Raw genomic sequence first — 16,860 nt, 5'->3', positions numbered from 1 at the left:
AAAACAGGACACACAGACAAAGCTTGGCTTGCCCTTGAGGCCCTTCACCCCAGGCCAGCCTTAGTCCAGAATTAGTCCTGAAGGTAGTGGTTAAATATGTGCCAAGGGGAGCAATGGTGAATTAGATAAGTATTACAGAAATAGAGGAAGGGGAGCAATCTATGCAATCTGAGATGCTAAGAGTCAAATTTAAGATAGAGGTATCCAAAAACGGGTCCTGGATATACCATTCCCAGCCCTTCCACAGCCTCTGGGTGGATGTTCTCTACTCTAATATTTCTAGACAAACGTCCTAAAGATAGCCTACGCCTTTGGACACTCTAGATCAGCCTGTAAACTGGAAGAGACTCAGCAGGACCACAGCCGTATTCCCCTGGTTCCATGCAGGACATCAGAAGCAGAACAGCAAGGGGCTATGCCCTTGGCATGTGTGTTGTGGGAGCCTTCCCAAGTAATTCTTTTTTTTTTTTTTTTTTTTTGGTCTGTTGTGGGGCTTGAACTCTGGGCCTGAGCGCTGTCCCTCAGCTCTTCAGCTCAAGGCTAGCTCTCTACCACTTGAGCTATAGCACCACTTCCAGCTTTTTTTTTCTCTGCTTATGTGGTGCTGAGGAATCAAACCCAGGGCCTCAGGCATGCAAGATAAGCACTCTACCACTGAGCCACCTTCCCAGCCCATTCCCAAGTAATTCTGCTGGGCCCAAGGGGAGGCAGTCCCAAAGCCTAACTGCTCCAATGTTAGAGGATATAACTCAGGAGGCAGAGTCAGAAGTTCAAGGCCAGGAAGGGCAAAGAGAAGTGAAACTCTGTCTCACAAAAATACAAAACAAAATTTTAAAAAAAAGGACTAGGAGCATGGCTCAAGTCTAGAGCAGTTAACTATTCCCTGGGTTCAATCCTCAGTACCACAAAAATCTCTAGCTAAACATTCATTGAGCAGTTACTAAGGGCTAGGCATTGATCCAAGCACAAAAAAACAACTGTTTATTAACTCAGTCCCTATGACAACCATTTTTGGTAGGTACATTTTCCATCATAGACTTTTTTACATGGCAAGAAAATGAAATTCAAAAACATTAAGTAGGGCTCAGCAAAGATTGTGAACGTAGGCAGGCACAGCTGGCTTTACACCTTTAATCCTAGCTACTCAGAAGGCTGAGATCTAATAACCTTGGTTTGAAGCCAACCCCAGCAAGAAAGTCTATGAGACTCTTCAGCTAAACATCAAAAAAGTCAAAAGTGGTGATGTTGCTCAAACCTTGAGTAAAAAAGCTAAGGGACATTGCCCAAGTCCTAGGTTCAAGGCCCAGCATTGGCACCAAAAATAAAAATAAAGTTCTACAATGCATTTTCAGGAAATCACTATACACAAAAGCTTGATCTGTTAGCTATCAGGAGCCCCTCCTCAGTACACAATTTCTATTCTAGCTTAGTGTTTCTCGGAGCAAGTGTGGGCCTGGTCAGAATCCCAAGCACAGTCCTCTAAAAGTGCAGATTACTAGCACTTATCTGAAACCAGAATCTAAAGGAGTGACAAGGAATCTATATTATTATTATTATCTTTAAGAGGTGTACAAAGGGACTTTAATTTAGCATGCCATTTTCTGAGTACAATGCATGTTGATTAATGTCACCCCCTCCATCCTTTTCACCATTGTCCCCCATCTCTTCCAGCTCCATCCATCCCTTCAAGTTACCTGGTTCCATTTTCACATATGTACATTGAGTATTATAACTATATTTACCCACCTCTCCTCTCTCCATTTGAGAATATATATTCTTAGTAACTTCTCTTGGTGATCCTATTCATACCCAAGTCTGATCAGTACTATTATCTAGTTCTTAGAAAGCCTAGCAAGAACAGTATTGTGTTCTGATTCAGGCCCAAGCAAAATCTTTCCTTCTCTTCATGATGAACTTTCTGTGGAGCTACTCTCTCTCTGCTATCACACCTGAAATGTCTTCACATTAGCTGAAGAATAACTACCTCAGCCTGGCTTCAAAACACTTTAAAACGCACTTGGGTTTTCTAAACGTTCTACTCCACGCCACCCCATATTCCCTTATGACATTAGAAGACATACAGGATGATCTTCCTTTCTTTGTCTTTTAGAGCCATATTCATTGTAATGTGAACAAAGAAAAATTACGTAAATTTCATGATGAATAGCAGGATTTAAGAAAAGACAAAGTGAAAAGTAAATGCATCTTTTTTTTAAATATTAAAAACTAGCACAGGCCATGCTCAGATAAAGTCCTAAGTGTGGGAAGCTTTATCCTGTAAGGCCCTAAAACAGGTACCCTCATTTTCAGCCTTGCTTCACTGTTCTTCAGCCTTGAGCACAGACGTTCTCTGCCGTTTATCCCAGCAGTAGCCATGTCTGGCCCACCAGCTCCTCTTGCAGATATTTCTTGACTTGTTACCTATACTCTCATGCCCAGTGCCTGTCTCCTGCCAGAAGCACTCCAGGGTTCTTCCAGCATTTCTAACACACTCCCTTTCTGAACTCTTTTAACCTACTTACTGTACTGCTCATTTGGAACATAATTGCTACCTAGCGGCTGTACATATCGACTTAGCATCCTTCCCCTAGTGAAACACAAGTCCCTTGAGAATAACCAGTGGCCTCCTTTTATCTCTGGATTAGCGACAATACTAAGCATCCTGGTTAGACCTGAGCACCCAACATGGACTCTGTGAATACACAGGAGTTAAGGATGCAATGGAATAACCTGAGCCACCATGGCAGAAGCAGCTGCTTCATGCTCCCCACTAGAGGCCAACTGTCTCAGCCACACCTGAAAAAGGGTGCGTCTCTTCATGCTTTGCCAGATATGGAGCACAGGAAATTCTACCCAAAGATAGGGTTCTGAAGATGTACACAGATGATGGACTGGAAAAGATGGTCTTATTCAGCCCCCTTGCAACATGTCTCTGCAAAGGCCATCCCCTCTGCTGATGTATCCGCATGTGGAGTCTGGAGAAACCAGAGAGGCCTAGCAGCCTCTAGTGAAAACCAGCCCTATCACTTGATTTTATCCTATGACGTTGGGCTTCGGCCTCAGGTTTGTTGTTTTGTTTTTCATCTGTCCAATACCTCTCATACCTAATTCACACTTGCTATAAGGCAAAAGAGATAATGATTTTGAAAGCACTTTAAGTTATCATGCCCAATAAAAATGTCAGAGTCACAGTACATCAAACAGATTGAAGTGCCAGATGGGCTGTTCCCCACTAGGCAAACCAGGCAAGAGGAGGCGAAGACCCAGTTCCCAACCCACCTTTGCTTCCTATGGGACCTTGGGTACCCATTTAGCTTCTTTGGAACTCAATGTCCTGGTACATAAAACTTGCCTGTGCACCTGATGATCTGGTCCAGGGTCAAATCCAGCACGAAGGTGACAGCTTTAGAAGAAAACCACCAGGCAAGGAGTTTCCACTGCTCCCTTTCTTAGAAGTGCTGATCAGGGGGTAGTACCCTGATGTATTGCAATGGGTTTGAGGTGAACCTAAGTTCACTGTCAACAGAGGACACTCAGACACACTCTTTCCAACTGACTCCTGTTCTACAGATTAAAAAAACAACAACAAACATCTGTTCACCCTCTTTGCTGTCTGCTCACTATCCATTCTCCCTATCTACACATTCCTGCCAAAGCTTCCCCCCATCCATCTCCTTACCACCACCATCCATATTTTCTGTCCCTTCCTATTGTTCCAAAAACAATGTCAAAACCACAGGTGTTTAGTGTTGATGATGAGCTCTGACGCTACTTATTCCTCACCCTCCCCCATGGAGCACTGCTTGTAAGAGTACAAGAAGCAAAAGTCCAGATGTATGGAAGGAATGGGGAGCAAGTGGAACTGGTGTGGGAAGGCCATGTATGAAATGCATTGGGGTGGCACTGACTTCCATAAAGGTTTGCTTGCTTTCCAAAGTAAAAGCCACGAGTCTCTGAATCTCTGAGGACAGTTCTGGCATGGCTTACTGGAGCTCCCCTGGAAAGCCGGTAACCATGGTAGCAGGCAGGCTACATCAGAGCCATGAGCATTAAAAGAGTACGCTTTTTCCTATTTCCCCTAAACCCCATATCCTTGAAAAATGCACATAAGGATATATGCCCAAAGAATTCACCTGCAATCTCTGACCCCTTGGGGTTTCATGATGTCCTCTGTTTTTTGTTTGTTTGTTAGTTTTCAGGAAGTGAATCATTTACAATTCTCTGAGAGGAGGCTCAGATATCTGTGTATAGATGAAAGAATCGTGAAAATATTCATTCAGAGCAACACCTGCACTGAACAGAAGCATGTAACCTGAAACACAGAAATTCATTTCCTAATTTAGCACCTGCCCTCCTAGAGAAGAAGAAGAAGAAGAAGAAGAAGAAGAAGAAGAAGAAGAAGAAGAAGAAGAAGAAGAAGAAGAAGAAGAAGAAGAAGAAGAAGAAGGGAGGGGGAGGAGAAGGAGGAGGAGGAGGAGGAGGAGGAGGAGGAGGAGGAGGAGGAGGAGGAAGAGGAGAAGAAGAAAAAGAAGGAGGAGGAGGAGGAGGAGGAGGAGGAGGAGGAGGAGGAGGAGAAGTAGAAGCAGTAGAAGCGCTTCTCCTCTCTGCTTGCCCAAGTGCCAAGGTTGAATGTATTTGGCTTATAGTACATTGAGAAGGCCTATTTATTTCCAAGTTCCTAATAACTGACAACGTAGTCAATTAACAAGTAACTCAATCTCTGACATAAATAGTATTTCATTCCACAATATGTTGAACAGGGTAACAATGTAACCTTCAGATTCAAAGCACTGACTTTGATTATCACAAGCTGTACGGTTTTTAAACGACTACATTCTGAATGCATGGGCAATGAATTGGACAAAACAAGCGAGACTAACGTTTCTGGGACCCTGGAGAAGAACGTATTTCTTCTCGTCGTGGTTCAGAAGAGATAACCAGCATTTAGTGGAATAGAAACAAGCAAGCTTCCTCTCTCTCAGAGAGAAAAAATAAAGCAACTCCTCACTTGGCTGCACAGGACAAAGCCAGGACGTGCAAGAAAGCATCAGTCTAAGCTCCACGTGCCTCGCCCTCTCGGAGGACTGAAGGACCCATCCCCACACATCACTCCGGGAAAGCCAGCCCACCAAGCGCCGCCGGCAAAGGGCACCAGGTCCTCCGCCAACCTGGGCACCAGACACCAGGCTCTTACAGATAAGGAGATCGCTATCACAGGAGGGCACAGAGGGGCTGGAGGGCTGTACCCCTCTTTCTTTCCAAGTCTATCTCTGCTCTCTCTCTCTCTCTCTCTCTCTCTCTCTCTCTCTCTCTCTCTCTCTCTCTCTCTCTCTCTCTCTCTCTCTCTCTCTGAAGTGAAATCTGCCTCTCCAAGGAAACTGACATGTAAATGCACAAACACATCCCGGTCGCCACTTAAGTCCCCGAGCCCCAGGACCCAGTGCCAAGGGGAATCGAGTCTTTTTCCCTGAGACCCCCCCCCCCGCCCCGCGCCCAAGGCGGAGGGGCCCAGACTCACCCAGTCCTCGAAGTGCCGGCTCCCATTCTGCAGCAGCTCCTCGAACTGGATGGTGCAGTTGGCCACGAAGTCGTCGTAGCCGATGGGGGCATCGTGAAAGACAGCCAGCTCGATCTTGCGCCCGTTGCACACATCCGTGACGAACTCGTCGTGCCAGGCCGGGCTGTTGGTCTTCTGCTTGGTGGCCGTCTGGCCGATGCGCGAGTCGTCCACGTTGAGGGCGATGTAGGGGTCCAGAAGGAAAGTCTGCGGCCGGGGTCCCACCGCATGGCGCAACGACCAGGCTGTGGGCTTCAAGCTCACGGCCTCGCAGATTTTGATCTTAAGAAGGCCATTGAACACTACCATGGTCGGGGCGGGGAGCGCGGAGCGGAGGGCCGGGGTCACTCCGTCCGCCCCGAGGGCAGCGATGAAGCCCCGACGGCGGGCTCGCGAGCTGTCTGGGGACTCCTGGGTCCTCCCCCCGCTCTCGCCCCACCCCACTCACTCCCTACACCTTGTGGCGTGGAGCCGTGGCGCCGGCGATTCTCCGCGAGTGCATGTATTTCCTAACGCGGCTGCTAACGGAAAACAGGGAGGGGGGGAGAGCCGGGAGACGTCCGTGTTTGGAGCAAGTCTCTCCCCCCCTACCACCGGCCGCACCTCCAAGAGAGGAGGCGAGCTGTGGGCTCGGCTGCCGGCCGCGGGGGGCTGCCGGGCCACCTCGCTGGCTACTCCGGGTCGGCGCCCTGCGCTCTACCTACCTTTCCGAAACATAATCCCGGGGAAATTTCGACTCCGGGAGGGGGGAGGGGAGAGGGCAGGGGGAGGGGGGGACGGGGCGGGGACGAAGAGCTGGGGGGCGCAGATTTCCACCCGCGATCCTCTTCGCCCACCCAGCGCCTGTCTCCGGCCGCGCGGGGCGGGCGGGGGCTGGACGGAGGGATGTGCAGTCAGTCTATCCGGAGGGATGCATCTCCAGAGGAAACAGTCTCCCCTCCCCCGGAGGCAATTAAAAAAAATGATTTAAAAAAATTAAAAATCCACAAACCAACCCCGCCAAGCCCAGCCGCCGCCTCCTGGGCGAAGCAGCGCCGCGCCGTAGCCGGTGATCGCCAGGCGCCAGGAGCCCGGAATCTCACATCCGCGCGGGCTCCGGAGTCGAGGTGGCCGCCGCTCGGGCTCGGGGCGCAGGCCGGCACCGGGCGGTGCGCAGCGCGGCGGCGGCGGCGGGGCCCGGACTGCGACTCGGCGCGGCCCCACCTCCGGGGCGCCGGCGCCCGCCCGCCGCGCTCCCCGCGTCCCCGCGTCCCGGCTCTCGGCTGCTGCCTTCTCGCCGCGCTCCCGCCGGCTCTCCCCGCGGTCTCCTCTCCCCTCGGTCGGTGTGAGAGCGAATCTCCCTCCCTCTAATGCAGGAAATGCGCAAAAGACGTCAGTGTGAGTGTGTGTGTGTGTGTGTGTGTGTGTGTGTGTGTGTGTGTGTGTGTGCACGCGCGCGCGCTCCCGCGCCTGTGTTTAGGGAAATAGAAAGTTTTGCCGGTTGGGGGAGCAATACGGGAAAAGTGAGCGGTGAAGAACACAACCGAGAGAAAGCCCAGCAGCCTGCCCGGGTCGTGGCGGCCCGGCGAGGACACCGGGCGGTGACCCAACGGCAGGACCCCGAGAAGTTGGAGGCGCAGGGGAGCGGGGGGCGCGTGCGCGGGGCCGCGGGGGCTCGGGTCTTCTCGGGAGACCGGCGGGCCGCGCGCTTCTCCCGGACACTCGGGCCAACACGATCTCCTACAGCGAGGGGCGGGGGAGTGGGTAGAGCACGGGTGGCGGGGGGCTGCGTCGCTCCCTCCCCGAGGCCCACCCTGCGGAGGACTGGGGGCGGCGCGGGGACGGGGTGGATGGGGGGCGTGCCCAGCCCGAGCGGGCTGCGGGGCGCTGGCGGGGCGCCTGGGCCCGGGACCCGCGGCCCCGCGGCGGCGGGGGAGGAGGAGTCGGCCCCAGGGAGGGTCGATCCCAGCTGGCGAGAGTTTTCAAACGCATTCTTCTCGCTGCCCTTTCTCGGGAGTTGTGGGTCCTGCCTCTCCCTTTGGGGGCGATGGGGGGGATCTGTCTGGACTTTGTATGCTTGGAGAGCTAGTTGACAAGTGAAAGCTTTTTAGAACCCCAGCCCTGCTCGGCTGGGTGTGTGTTTTTCGCGAAGTGACTCTTCTTCCTATTTAGGCCGAACCTCCTCCGTGCGTCCCCTCGGCGCGCTGACAGCGGGCGTCCGGACTGCGGGAAGACAGGGTGCGTCCGAGGGGCGGTGGTGGCGGGGGTTGTGTCCGAGCCAGTTTCCTCCGTAACCTTTAAACTCTCCCTGCAAGCCGACTGGTCACGTGAGAGGAACGCTGGGCCGCTGGGGAAGAATTTCCTCCGCGGGGAGCCAGGACGGGGTAGGAGGGTGAGGTTCGGCCGCGGGCGGGCCGGGGAACGGGGAACCTGGGAGGGCGGGGCCCTGCGCGCCCAGGCGGTGGGCGCGGCCCAGCTAAGCACTGTGCACCCCCGAGGGGTCGACGGGGCGGGGGCAGGGGTGGGGGGCGCGGCAGGGGTCTGGGTAAGAGGAAAAAGAAAAACCTCCTCCTTTGAGGGATGCCAAGTCAAAGCTCAGAGTCTGCGGGGATTCTGGTAAGCTGATTGTGGAACTGGCGGATCTGATTAGTGTAAACAGAAATTTGTTAGACCCACAGTACCCCCGATCGCTTCCCCCCCCACCCCGTTAGAAAAAGGTTATCATTTCCTGTTGCTTGAAGGCGAGGTAGGAGGCGGTACTCCAGCAGCAACGGGATAGCAAGGGTGGCAGGCTCACTGGTCCCCAACATGATCAAAGGCGTCCCAAGAACATCAAAGACGACCCTCTAACATCCCAGGAGAGCATAAAACTGGATGTCCAGGCGGTCACTTCCGGAGCTCTCCACCTGCAGTTCTCTGAGCTGGCCCTGTTCTGGCTTTAAGTCTTGGAGACCATTGAGATCCAAAAGTCAGAGTTGCAGAAGTGTACGTGACATGGCCACTCCCATTAGAAGTGTGATATTGTATCAGTCCAGCAAAACAGGCAGGAATGTCTCAATGCTGTTTAATGTTTATTTCTATGAACACTGGAATTCTTTTCCTTCTTGCTTCTCAATTCCACTATTCTATTCGTATTTAACTTCAACTCCCCTTCAAGGGTCTAAGGAAGGAGGTGGAGCCTAGGGCCTGGTCATTGGAAGATGTATTTGTGAGGAGCAGGGCACAGCTCTAGGTGGAGATATTTTTCTCACGAACAAAATTTAAAGACTGCCAAAAAGTTATTAATATAGTATTTTCACAAGTGGAGGGACAAAAGGTGAACAAATGCAGCAGTGGTACTCACTAGACACTGTTGAAAATGAACTATACAACTTGTGGGAGGGAAAAACTGGATGAGAGGAAGGGAGGGGCTGACATTGTCCAAAAGGAAAGGTACTCATTACCTGACTTATATAACTGCAACCCTTCTGTACATCACCTTTATAGTAAAAATAAAATAAATATATTTTAATACAAATTGGTAAAATAAAAATGTAAAACTTAAGAGTGAATAAAATACCCAAATTTCAGATAATTTTGAATGCTGTCCCCAACTTGTATTTCTTACTCAGTATAATGGCACCTATTACATTTGATAAGCTAACAGAATTCTTCATTTCCCTCACCCAGCCCTGATCCTATTAGTAAGTCTAGAAGGTCAAGATTTCATGAAGGTATTGACTAGTTGCTGTTTCAGACTGTCTTTCTATCTGAAATACTCACAATTGAAAAACATTGATCTAAACCCCTCCTCTGTAAACTATTATACAAAATGAATAGAATATCTAGTAGGAAGTTGGTTTAGACTTAAGGATACAACTTGATCTTTTTGCATATCCTATTCCCACTTTCTGCTCCAATCAAGACTCCAAATATAATAAGAATGGTCTCATACCATCTAAGTGACTATATTAAAACAACCTACAAATTTTTCATACTATTGCCTTGCATCCTAGATAAGGTTATAGGAAAGCAGCATCTGCTTGTTACGAGATGGTCACTCCATGTGGACATTCAGACTCCAATTCTTTGGGGTGAGAAATACTAGGCTTCCTTCATTCAGAGTAGGAATGCAAAATGGCATGGCTAGACGAAAATGACTGCTTTGTGTTAGGTAATGTTTACATAAAAAGTAGATGTTAAGCCGGGCGATGGTGGCTCACGCCTGTAATCCTAGCTACTCAGGAGGCTGAGATCTGAGGATCGCGGTTCAAAGCCAGCCCGGGCAGGAGAGACCGTGAGACTCCTATCTCCAATAAACCACCAGAAAACCGGAAGTGGCGCTGTAGCTTAAGTGGTAGAGTGCACTCCTTGAGCTGAAGACAGCTGAGGGACAGCGCCCAGGCCCAGAGTTCAAGCCCCACCACCGACCAAAAAAAAAAAAGGAGATGTTAGTACTCTGCATGCAAACACTCCTGGTTTCCTGCCCTTATCGCAGACTTTGTTCCAAATAAATCTCCCCTTTCCCCACTCTGAAACTTGGCCATATGAAAATAAGTCCTCTCCAGGGGGAAGCATTTGAGAAGGGAACACTTTTAGGGGAGAACTTTTAAATCTGCCTGACCAGGAGGTGGGTCTAAAATAATCCTCTAGCTAGGTACCAGTAGCTCACAACTATAATCTTAGCTACTCAGGAGGCTGGGTTCTAAGGACCAAGACTTAAAGCCAGCCTGGCAGAAAATCCAAGAGATTTTTATCTCCAGTTAACCAACCAAAAGAGCCAGGTGCAGGTGGCTCGTGTAATCCTAGCTACTCAGGAAGCTGAGATCTGAAGATCACCTTTCAAATAGCCAGGCAGATAAGTCCATGAGACTCATCTCCAATTAACCACTGGAAAACCAGAAGTGGTGTTGTGGTTCCAGTGGTAGAGCACTTGCCTTGAGCTGAAGATCTCAGAGACAGTACCCAGGCTCAGAGTTCAAACTCTACAACAGACAAAAAAATCAAGTCTTCTTGCACATGTACATGCAAAAATAAATAAATTTGGGGGCTGGGAAGGTGGTTCAGTGGTAGAGCGCTTGTCTTGCATGCATGAGGCCCTTGGTTCGATTCCTCAGCACCACATAAGCAGGAAAAAAAAAAAGCCAGATGGGCTGGGAAGGTGGCTCAGTGGTAGAGCGCTTGCCTTGCATGCCTGAGGCCCTGAGTTCAAGTCCTCAGCACCACATAAGCAAAAAGAAAAAAGCCGGAAGTGGCGCTGTGGCTCAAGTGGTAGAGCACTAGCCTTGAGCTGAAGAGCTGAGGGACAGCACCCAGGCTCAGAGTTCAGGCCCATGACCTGACCCAAAAATAAATAAATAAATAAATAATTTTTTCCTGTGCTTGACTTCATGTGAAAATCAAAACCAACCCTAATACTGGGAGGCGGGCTTAGAATGTAAAATACCAATCAATAATTACTGCCTGTTGCATCCTTCTCCTGACTTCCACATACAACACCAAAGGGCAGGAAAATAATTGTACAAATTGAGCAAAATGCCTTTGGATTTCAGCAGTGGCCTAGTTATTTCATAACCTTTGACAAGGAGAGGGGGAGGAGAGGAGAAAAGAGGGGAGAGGAGGAGAGAAAAAAATACAGTGTAAGAATTCAACAAAGATGATCAAGATGAGACTCTTCTTTTAAAATTATGGCTCATGGAAAAAGGACTAATAGAGCAGCAAGCAGGCCCTGGGAAGTGTAATCAGTGTTGCAATAGTTCTGGGAATGGGAGTAGTATCCCCTTGCCTGGGGGAATTTAGGAAGGCATCATCCATAAGGTTCGGAACTGGAATTCCTCCAGCAAGAAAAAAGAGAGGGAAGGGCTTTGGAGGCAAAAGGAACAGACTCAGCACACAGGTAGGAAAAGCTAAGGCTGGCTAAGATGGGTCAGGAACCTCGTAGTAACAGGAGATGAGGAAACCCGATGGAATAAGGCCTCACTAGGCCTGCAGATGGCTTTGAACTGTTGGCTGGAGAGACACTGAACATTCCAGGGGGTGACCAGCAAAACCTGGAGTTCATACTTTAAGAAAACAGTTTGTGGCAGATAGAGACTTTTCTGTAACTTTTCCCCAGCAGACTTACCTCAAAACAGGATATGAGTGTGGGGGGAAGGGGGGTGGTATCCAAGTCTGAAGACGATTTACAGATTTACATTGTGATGAAGGATGAAGCAGTTTGTAGATGTTGTTTAAATCAACTACAGGTGTCAGGAAGTGGAGAGTGAGGACCTTGGACTAGATGTTAATATTCATGTCTCCATTGCTGTTTATAGAATGCTAAAGGGCTTCTGGAAAGGTCTGCCTGATCAGGGCCTATCATCATTCCTCATAGGCTCTGTTGAACAGGATTCAACCACTTGGCCCAGGGTATAGACTGTGCAGCAGTTCTATGATATGGAAACCTTCCAGAGCTCTGCCAGCCCTGCCCCGGTGCCCACAGATTCCCATTTCTGTTGCTGGCTTTTTCTGGCCATCACTGCACTGAACTCTGCTGGAGTGACACACTTCTGAGGAAATAGAGGGAACAGAAAATGTGCTAGAGAGATGGAGGATGAACTGGTGCCCTCCTTCCTCAGTTCGCTGAACTGAGAGCCCCACTCTCTCAGGTACCATATGGAAACAACATATATATCTTCTTTGACTAGGATGATACACCATGTCTTTTAAAACCTTGGGATTTTTAAATACCTGTATCGATTTAATGGACTTTCCTAAGTATTTGCTATGTAGGAGATTCTGGAGCAAATGGTCTGAGAAGGACAAATTGATAATAAATAATTCCTACTCCCACCAAGGAGGTAGGTAGATCAGTTCATTCTGTTGTTTTGCCCTTCATTAGTCAGGATCGGCCTAGGACATGCCTCTGTATTAAGCAATCTCCCAATCCCAAGATCTTGAACTAGCAAAGGTTTCTTCTCACAGTGATACATGGGTTAGGGTGCTCTGCTCCACATCATTATCACTCTCGCTCCTGCATCTAAGCCAACACGAAAGTCACCCTTCGGAACATAGCTGGTGACAGGCAAAGAGCAAAAGGATATCAAGAGGGTCTTACACAGGCAACAATAGTTCTCCCAGAAATGCTGACTTTTCTGCTCACGAGCTGTTAACTAGCAGTCACAGGATTCCTCTTTCCCAGCTACAGGGAGCCAGACTTTCTAGCTCTGCCCAGGGAAGGCCTTGGAGTATTTGGTCAGTAGTCCTGGATACTGCCATAGACAATCTCCAATAACTGGCACAGGATGGTAAGTCAAAATAGCCCACAGCAAATGACAGATAAGTGACTCCATAAGGACGTGCTGTATTGAGCAGTTCAGTGGGAACAATGGTCACAGTAAGAGTGAATGAGACTGGTTTAGTCCTGGACTACCATACCTAAGACAGAGGTGATGTGAAATCCTGCCTAGTTATGAGAACTAGCAGTTTCTCTGTGCTCCTCCTGTCCCCTGTCCTTCTTAGGGCCAACTATAGGAGTTCCAACTTCGGAACTAAGGAGGCCTCTGGAAACAACAAACATGAGGAGACTTCTTTTTTTTTTTAATTGTGAAAATACTGTATAGAGGGGTTACAATTACATGGGCAAGATAATGAGTACATTTCTTATCAAGCATTGTTGCCTCCTCCTTTGTTTCCCCTTCCCATCCCTTCCCATCTTCCATCCTCCCACCTCCTACCTCCCCTCCCCCTGGCCAAAGTTGTAAAGTTCATTTTCAACATAACGATTTGTACATCTCATTGTTGCAATGGGTCCATCTGAATCCCTATTTAAATGATTTGTTTGTTCCCTTCCCCTACACACATTATACCAACATCAAATACAGTGAAAGCAGGGGTTATACCATGGGGGAGGGACATACAAAGCAACAAAGAAATCATCTTGTAAATATGTTAGAAACAATTGCATGAAAGAAAAAACATTTGAATACTTATCTTGGGGTTCATTTCACCTAACATCAACTTATCTGACCTTTTCTGCTTGATGAGGAGACTTCTTATATACTCTGCAGTATTTGAGCAATCACTGTGTCTTTATTCCTGTGTGTGTGTGTGTGTGTGTGTGTGTGTGTGTGTGTGTGTGTGTGTGTGTGTGTGTGTGTGTGTGTGTGTGTGTGTGTGTGTGTGTGTGTGTGTGTGTGTGTGTGTGTGTGTGTGTGTGTGTGCCAGTCCTCAGGCTTGAACTCAGGATACAGCACCATCCCTGAGTCTTTTTGTTTTGTTTTGCTTTGTTTTGTTTTTCTCAACTCTAGCACTCTACCACTTGAGCCACAAAATGCCACTTCTGGCATTTTGGTGACTAATTAGAGTTTAGAGTCTCACAGACTTTCCTGCATGGCCTGGCTTTGAACCAGGTTCCTCAGCTCTCAGTCTCCTAAGTAGCTAGGATTACAGGGTTGAGCCACCGGTGTCCCACTTCATGTATAGTCCTTATTGTTATCACACTTCTCTATTAAATGAAGAATCGCACACATGTCAACTGATTTGCAAAAAACAAAAAACCCAAAACAATAACGCACTAATTTGAGATTCAGACTCAAGTCTTCAACAACCTTGTTAAACTTTTCTACATGGTAGGTTGTACCCAAACCGGTACAGTATCATATCATGCTGATTATATCAATTGTATTTTTTATCAATTGTATTTTAATTCCTTGGAGACAGAATTCCTGAAAATCCAAGGTTTAGGTTTGTTTTTATTTACTGGTTACGGGGTATATGAGCCTTATCCCAGCCTAATATGATATCTTGTAATAATAACAATAGGTAATGTATTATGATGATACATTAATTCTCAGGAAGACAATGATATTGGTAGAATTCTTAAGTTGTTTTGTGATATGAATCTTTAAGATGAGATTTTTTTCCTTAGTTTTTATATTTTTCCATCTTCTAACACACCTGAATGAATTGATGAATTCTTAGCAGATGTTTTGGAGTATCTTTTTTTGTTTTTATGCTGGTATGAGAGCTTTAACTCAGGGCTTGGCTGCTGTCCTTTAGCTTTTTTTCTCAAGACTGGTGTTCTACTACTTGAGCCTCACCTACACTTCAAGCTTTTGGGTGGTTAATTGGAGATAATAGTCTTGCAGACTTTTCTGCCTAGTCTGGCTTTGAACCACTATGTAATATATATATATATATATATATATATATATATATATATATATATATATATATATATATATTTATACATATATGTATATATACACATATATGTATATATGTGTGTATATATGTATATATGTGTATATATATGTATATATACATGTATATATATAGTATATATATATGGAATATATATATGTAATGTATATACACCTCCTGAGTAGCTAGGATTACAGGCATGAGCCACTGCTGATGTTTATGTCATAGCTGTTTCTGCCCTGTGTGCTTTGTTGTTATTGTTGTTTGTTTGTTTTTTGGTTTTGATACTAGGGATTGAACCCATTATGTTGCACTTGCTAGACAATTGCTTTGATAGTGAGCTTCATTCCAGCTCCACTATGGATATCTTATAAACAAGCAGAATAATTGAATTATTCAGACTGGGCCCTACGTCTAAGCGCAGTCTGGGAATCCACTTGGCTAATCCATTTCTTCTTTTAATTTACCTGCTAGGGTCAACAGAAGCTCAAGGGCAGGGAATATTGCTGTCTGTTGCTGATGAGAATTATTTAGGCCTAAATAAAAATGTATTGCCTGAACTGGTCAAATCTGCAGGCTGTAACAAATCTTGAGGTTTGATGGAGCCTGCTAGATCCTTGATCCTTTCCTCCTTAAGGCCTCATTGATGCCCCCCTCCATAGTGGGCACGATTCTCTCAGCTATAAGCTCTAGCCCTCTTGCTCGAATTCTGTCTTCCTCCTCACTTTGCCTCCAAGTTCTTCCCAATTCCTACTGGACTCCGGATGAAGGGAGGTGGGGAGGGATTATGTCTCTTCTCTGGGAGACTTTTGGAGACTGTAACTCATCTTGGTGCTTCTAAGTACAGTTGAACAACTCTAATGGTAGTACGCTTGGGACAATGATGCTGATGGTGTTTGGGTGACAAGTCTTTAAAACAAAAGGTTATTTTTTTAACGAGCATTGTGATGTATAGTTAAAATAAGAGGAGTGTCACAAATGGCCCTCTTGTGGGTTCTCTCTAGCTTGCCCAAATGAGCATCTGGGGTCCTTAGATCTTGGCCCGAGCCCCAGGTTAACAGCCTCACGGGCAGCTGGGCCATACCTCTAGCGTGCAGCCGAGACGGCTGCGCGGGCCAACAGCGCCCTCTGCCGGTCGCGGGCGTCCAAGCGGGTCGCTGCGGGGCCTCTGATCTGCTTGGGCTGGGTGCAGGTGGGAAAAGGACCCCTTTCTTGCCTGGTTGTTTGTAGCTCCTGCCCTCGCTCCGTGGTCAGAGCTACACTTCCCTCGGGTCCAGACCCGTGCGGGAACAGAGAGGCGAAGACAGCCTTGGGTTTAAAGAGAGATCCAGTGGCTCTGTCGTGTGGAGTCAAATGGCAGGGCGCTCATCTCTCCAGGAGGGTTTTGGCCCAGAACCAGAGGAAGGGAAGCAACCATGAAGGAAAGGAGTGCCAGGGGGCCCTGTCCCAGGAGAGTTCTGGTGCTGCCCCCCCCCCCCGCAGAAAAATGCAGCAGGCCCTTGGGAAAGAGGGACACGTGCCAGACACAGAAAGGCCATCTGCTCAAGCATGACCAAGGGACTGGAGTACAGCATGGTGAGCAATGGACTCATTTGTCCAGGCTTATTCCAGCTGAGTGACTTACCCACCCTATGGGTGCTTCATTTCCTCTTCGGTGGAGCTAATAGACTGTTTTGAGGATTTCTCAACTTTGGTTGAACTTTAACTTCTGCTGAAGTGTCCTGAGCACAGTGTAGGGACAATAGGAAAACTTGGCAAGCTAACAGCAGGACCAGGGGGCATGGGGCCTGCAGTGAAGGGACATTACAAGTGGAGGGACAAAGGCAGTCAGCAAGCACGTCTATGCAAACACCCTGCCAGAGTTCTCTTCTCTTCTCTCTTCTCCTCTCCTCTGCTCTCATCTCCCCTTTCCCTTCTCTTTTCTTCCCTATCCTTCTCTCTTTCTTTTAACTAGGCCTCTCAGAATGAAGCATTCTTTTCTTAGCACTGTATTAGAACAACAGACTATCAAATTGCCAGGTAAATCCAAACCAAGTTCCAGGAAAGTGGAGATGAAGAAGTTGCAGTCTAGAAGCTCAAGAAACCAAAACTTGATGGTAAACAAAAACTAAAAGCCTCCAGGCAGACCACGGAGACCAAGCAGGACTGCACTTTCCTTGAGG

General features: G+C 47.8%; 1 protein-coding gene across 2 annotated transcripts in view; it reads right to left on the bottom strand.

The window, feature by feature from the left end:
• Prkce (protein kinase C epsilon) overlaps positions 1 to 6,696 on the bottom strand; it is a 522,558-nt gene extending 515,862 nt beyond the window's left edge. Inside the window, exon 1 of one of the 2 annotated variants that reach the window (XM_070025515.1) lies at positions 5,519 to 6,696. In XM_070025515.1, the coding sequence (XP_069881616.1) occupies positions 5,519 to 5,866 (348 nt within the window). In that variant the 5' untranslated portion in view covers positions 5,867 to 6,696. The remainder of the gene's footprint in view (positions 1 to 5,518) is intronic. The other variant, XM_070025513.1, reaches the window with a different exon arrangement.
• Positions 6,697 to 16,860: the final 10,164 nt, after the last annotated feature.

The sequence above is a fragment of the Dipodomys merriami genome, unplaced genomic scaffold (assembly GCF_024711535.1).
Source record: "Dipodomys merriami isolate MVZ:Mamm:240054 unplaced genomic scaffold, mDipMer1.0.p SCAF_17, whole genome shotgun sequence".
Taxonomy (NCBI): Eukaryota; Metazoa; Chordata; class Mammalia; order Rodentia; family Heteromyidae; genus Dipodomys; species Dipodomys merriami.
Note: the sequence above shows the minus strand (reverse complement) of the source record. Positions and strands in the feature narration are given on the sequence as shown.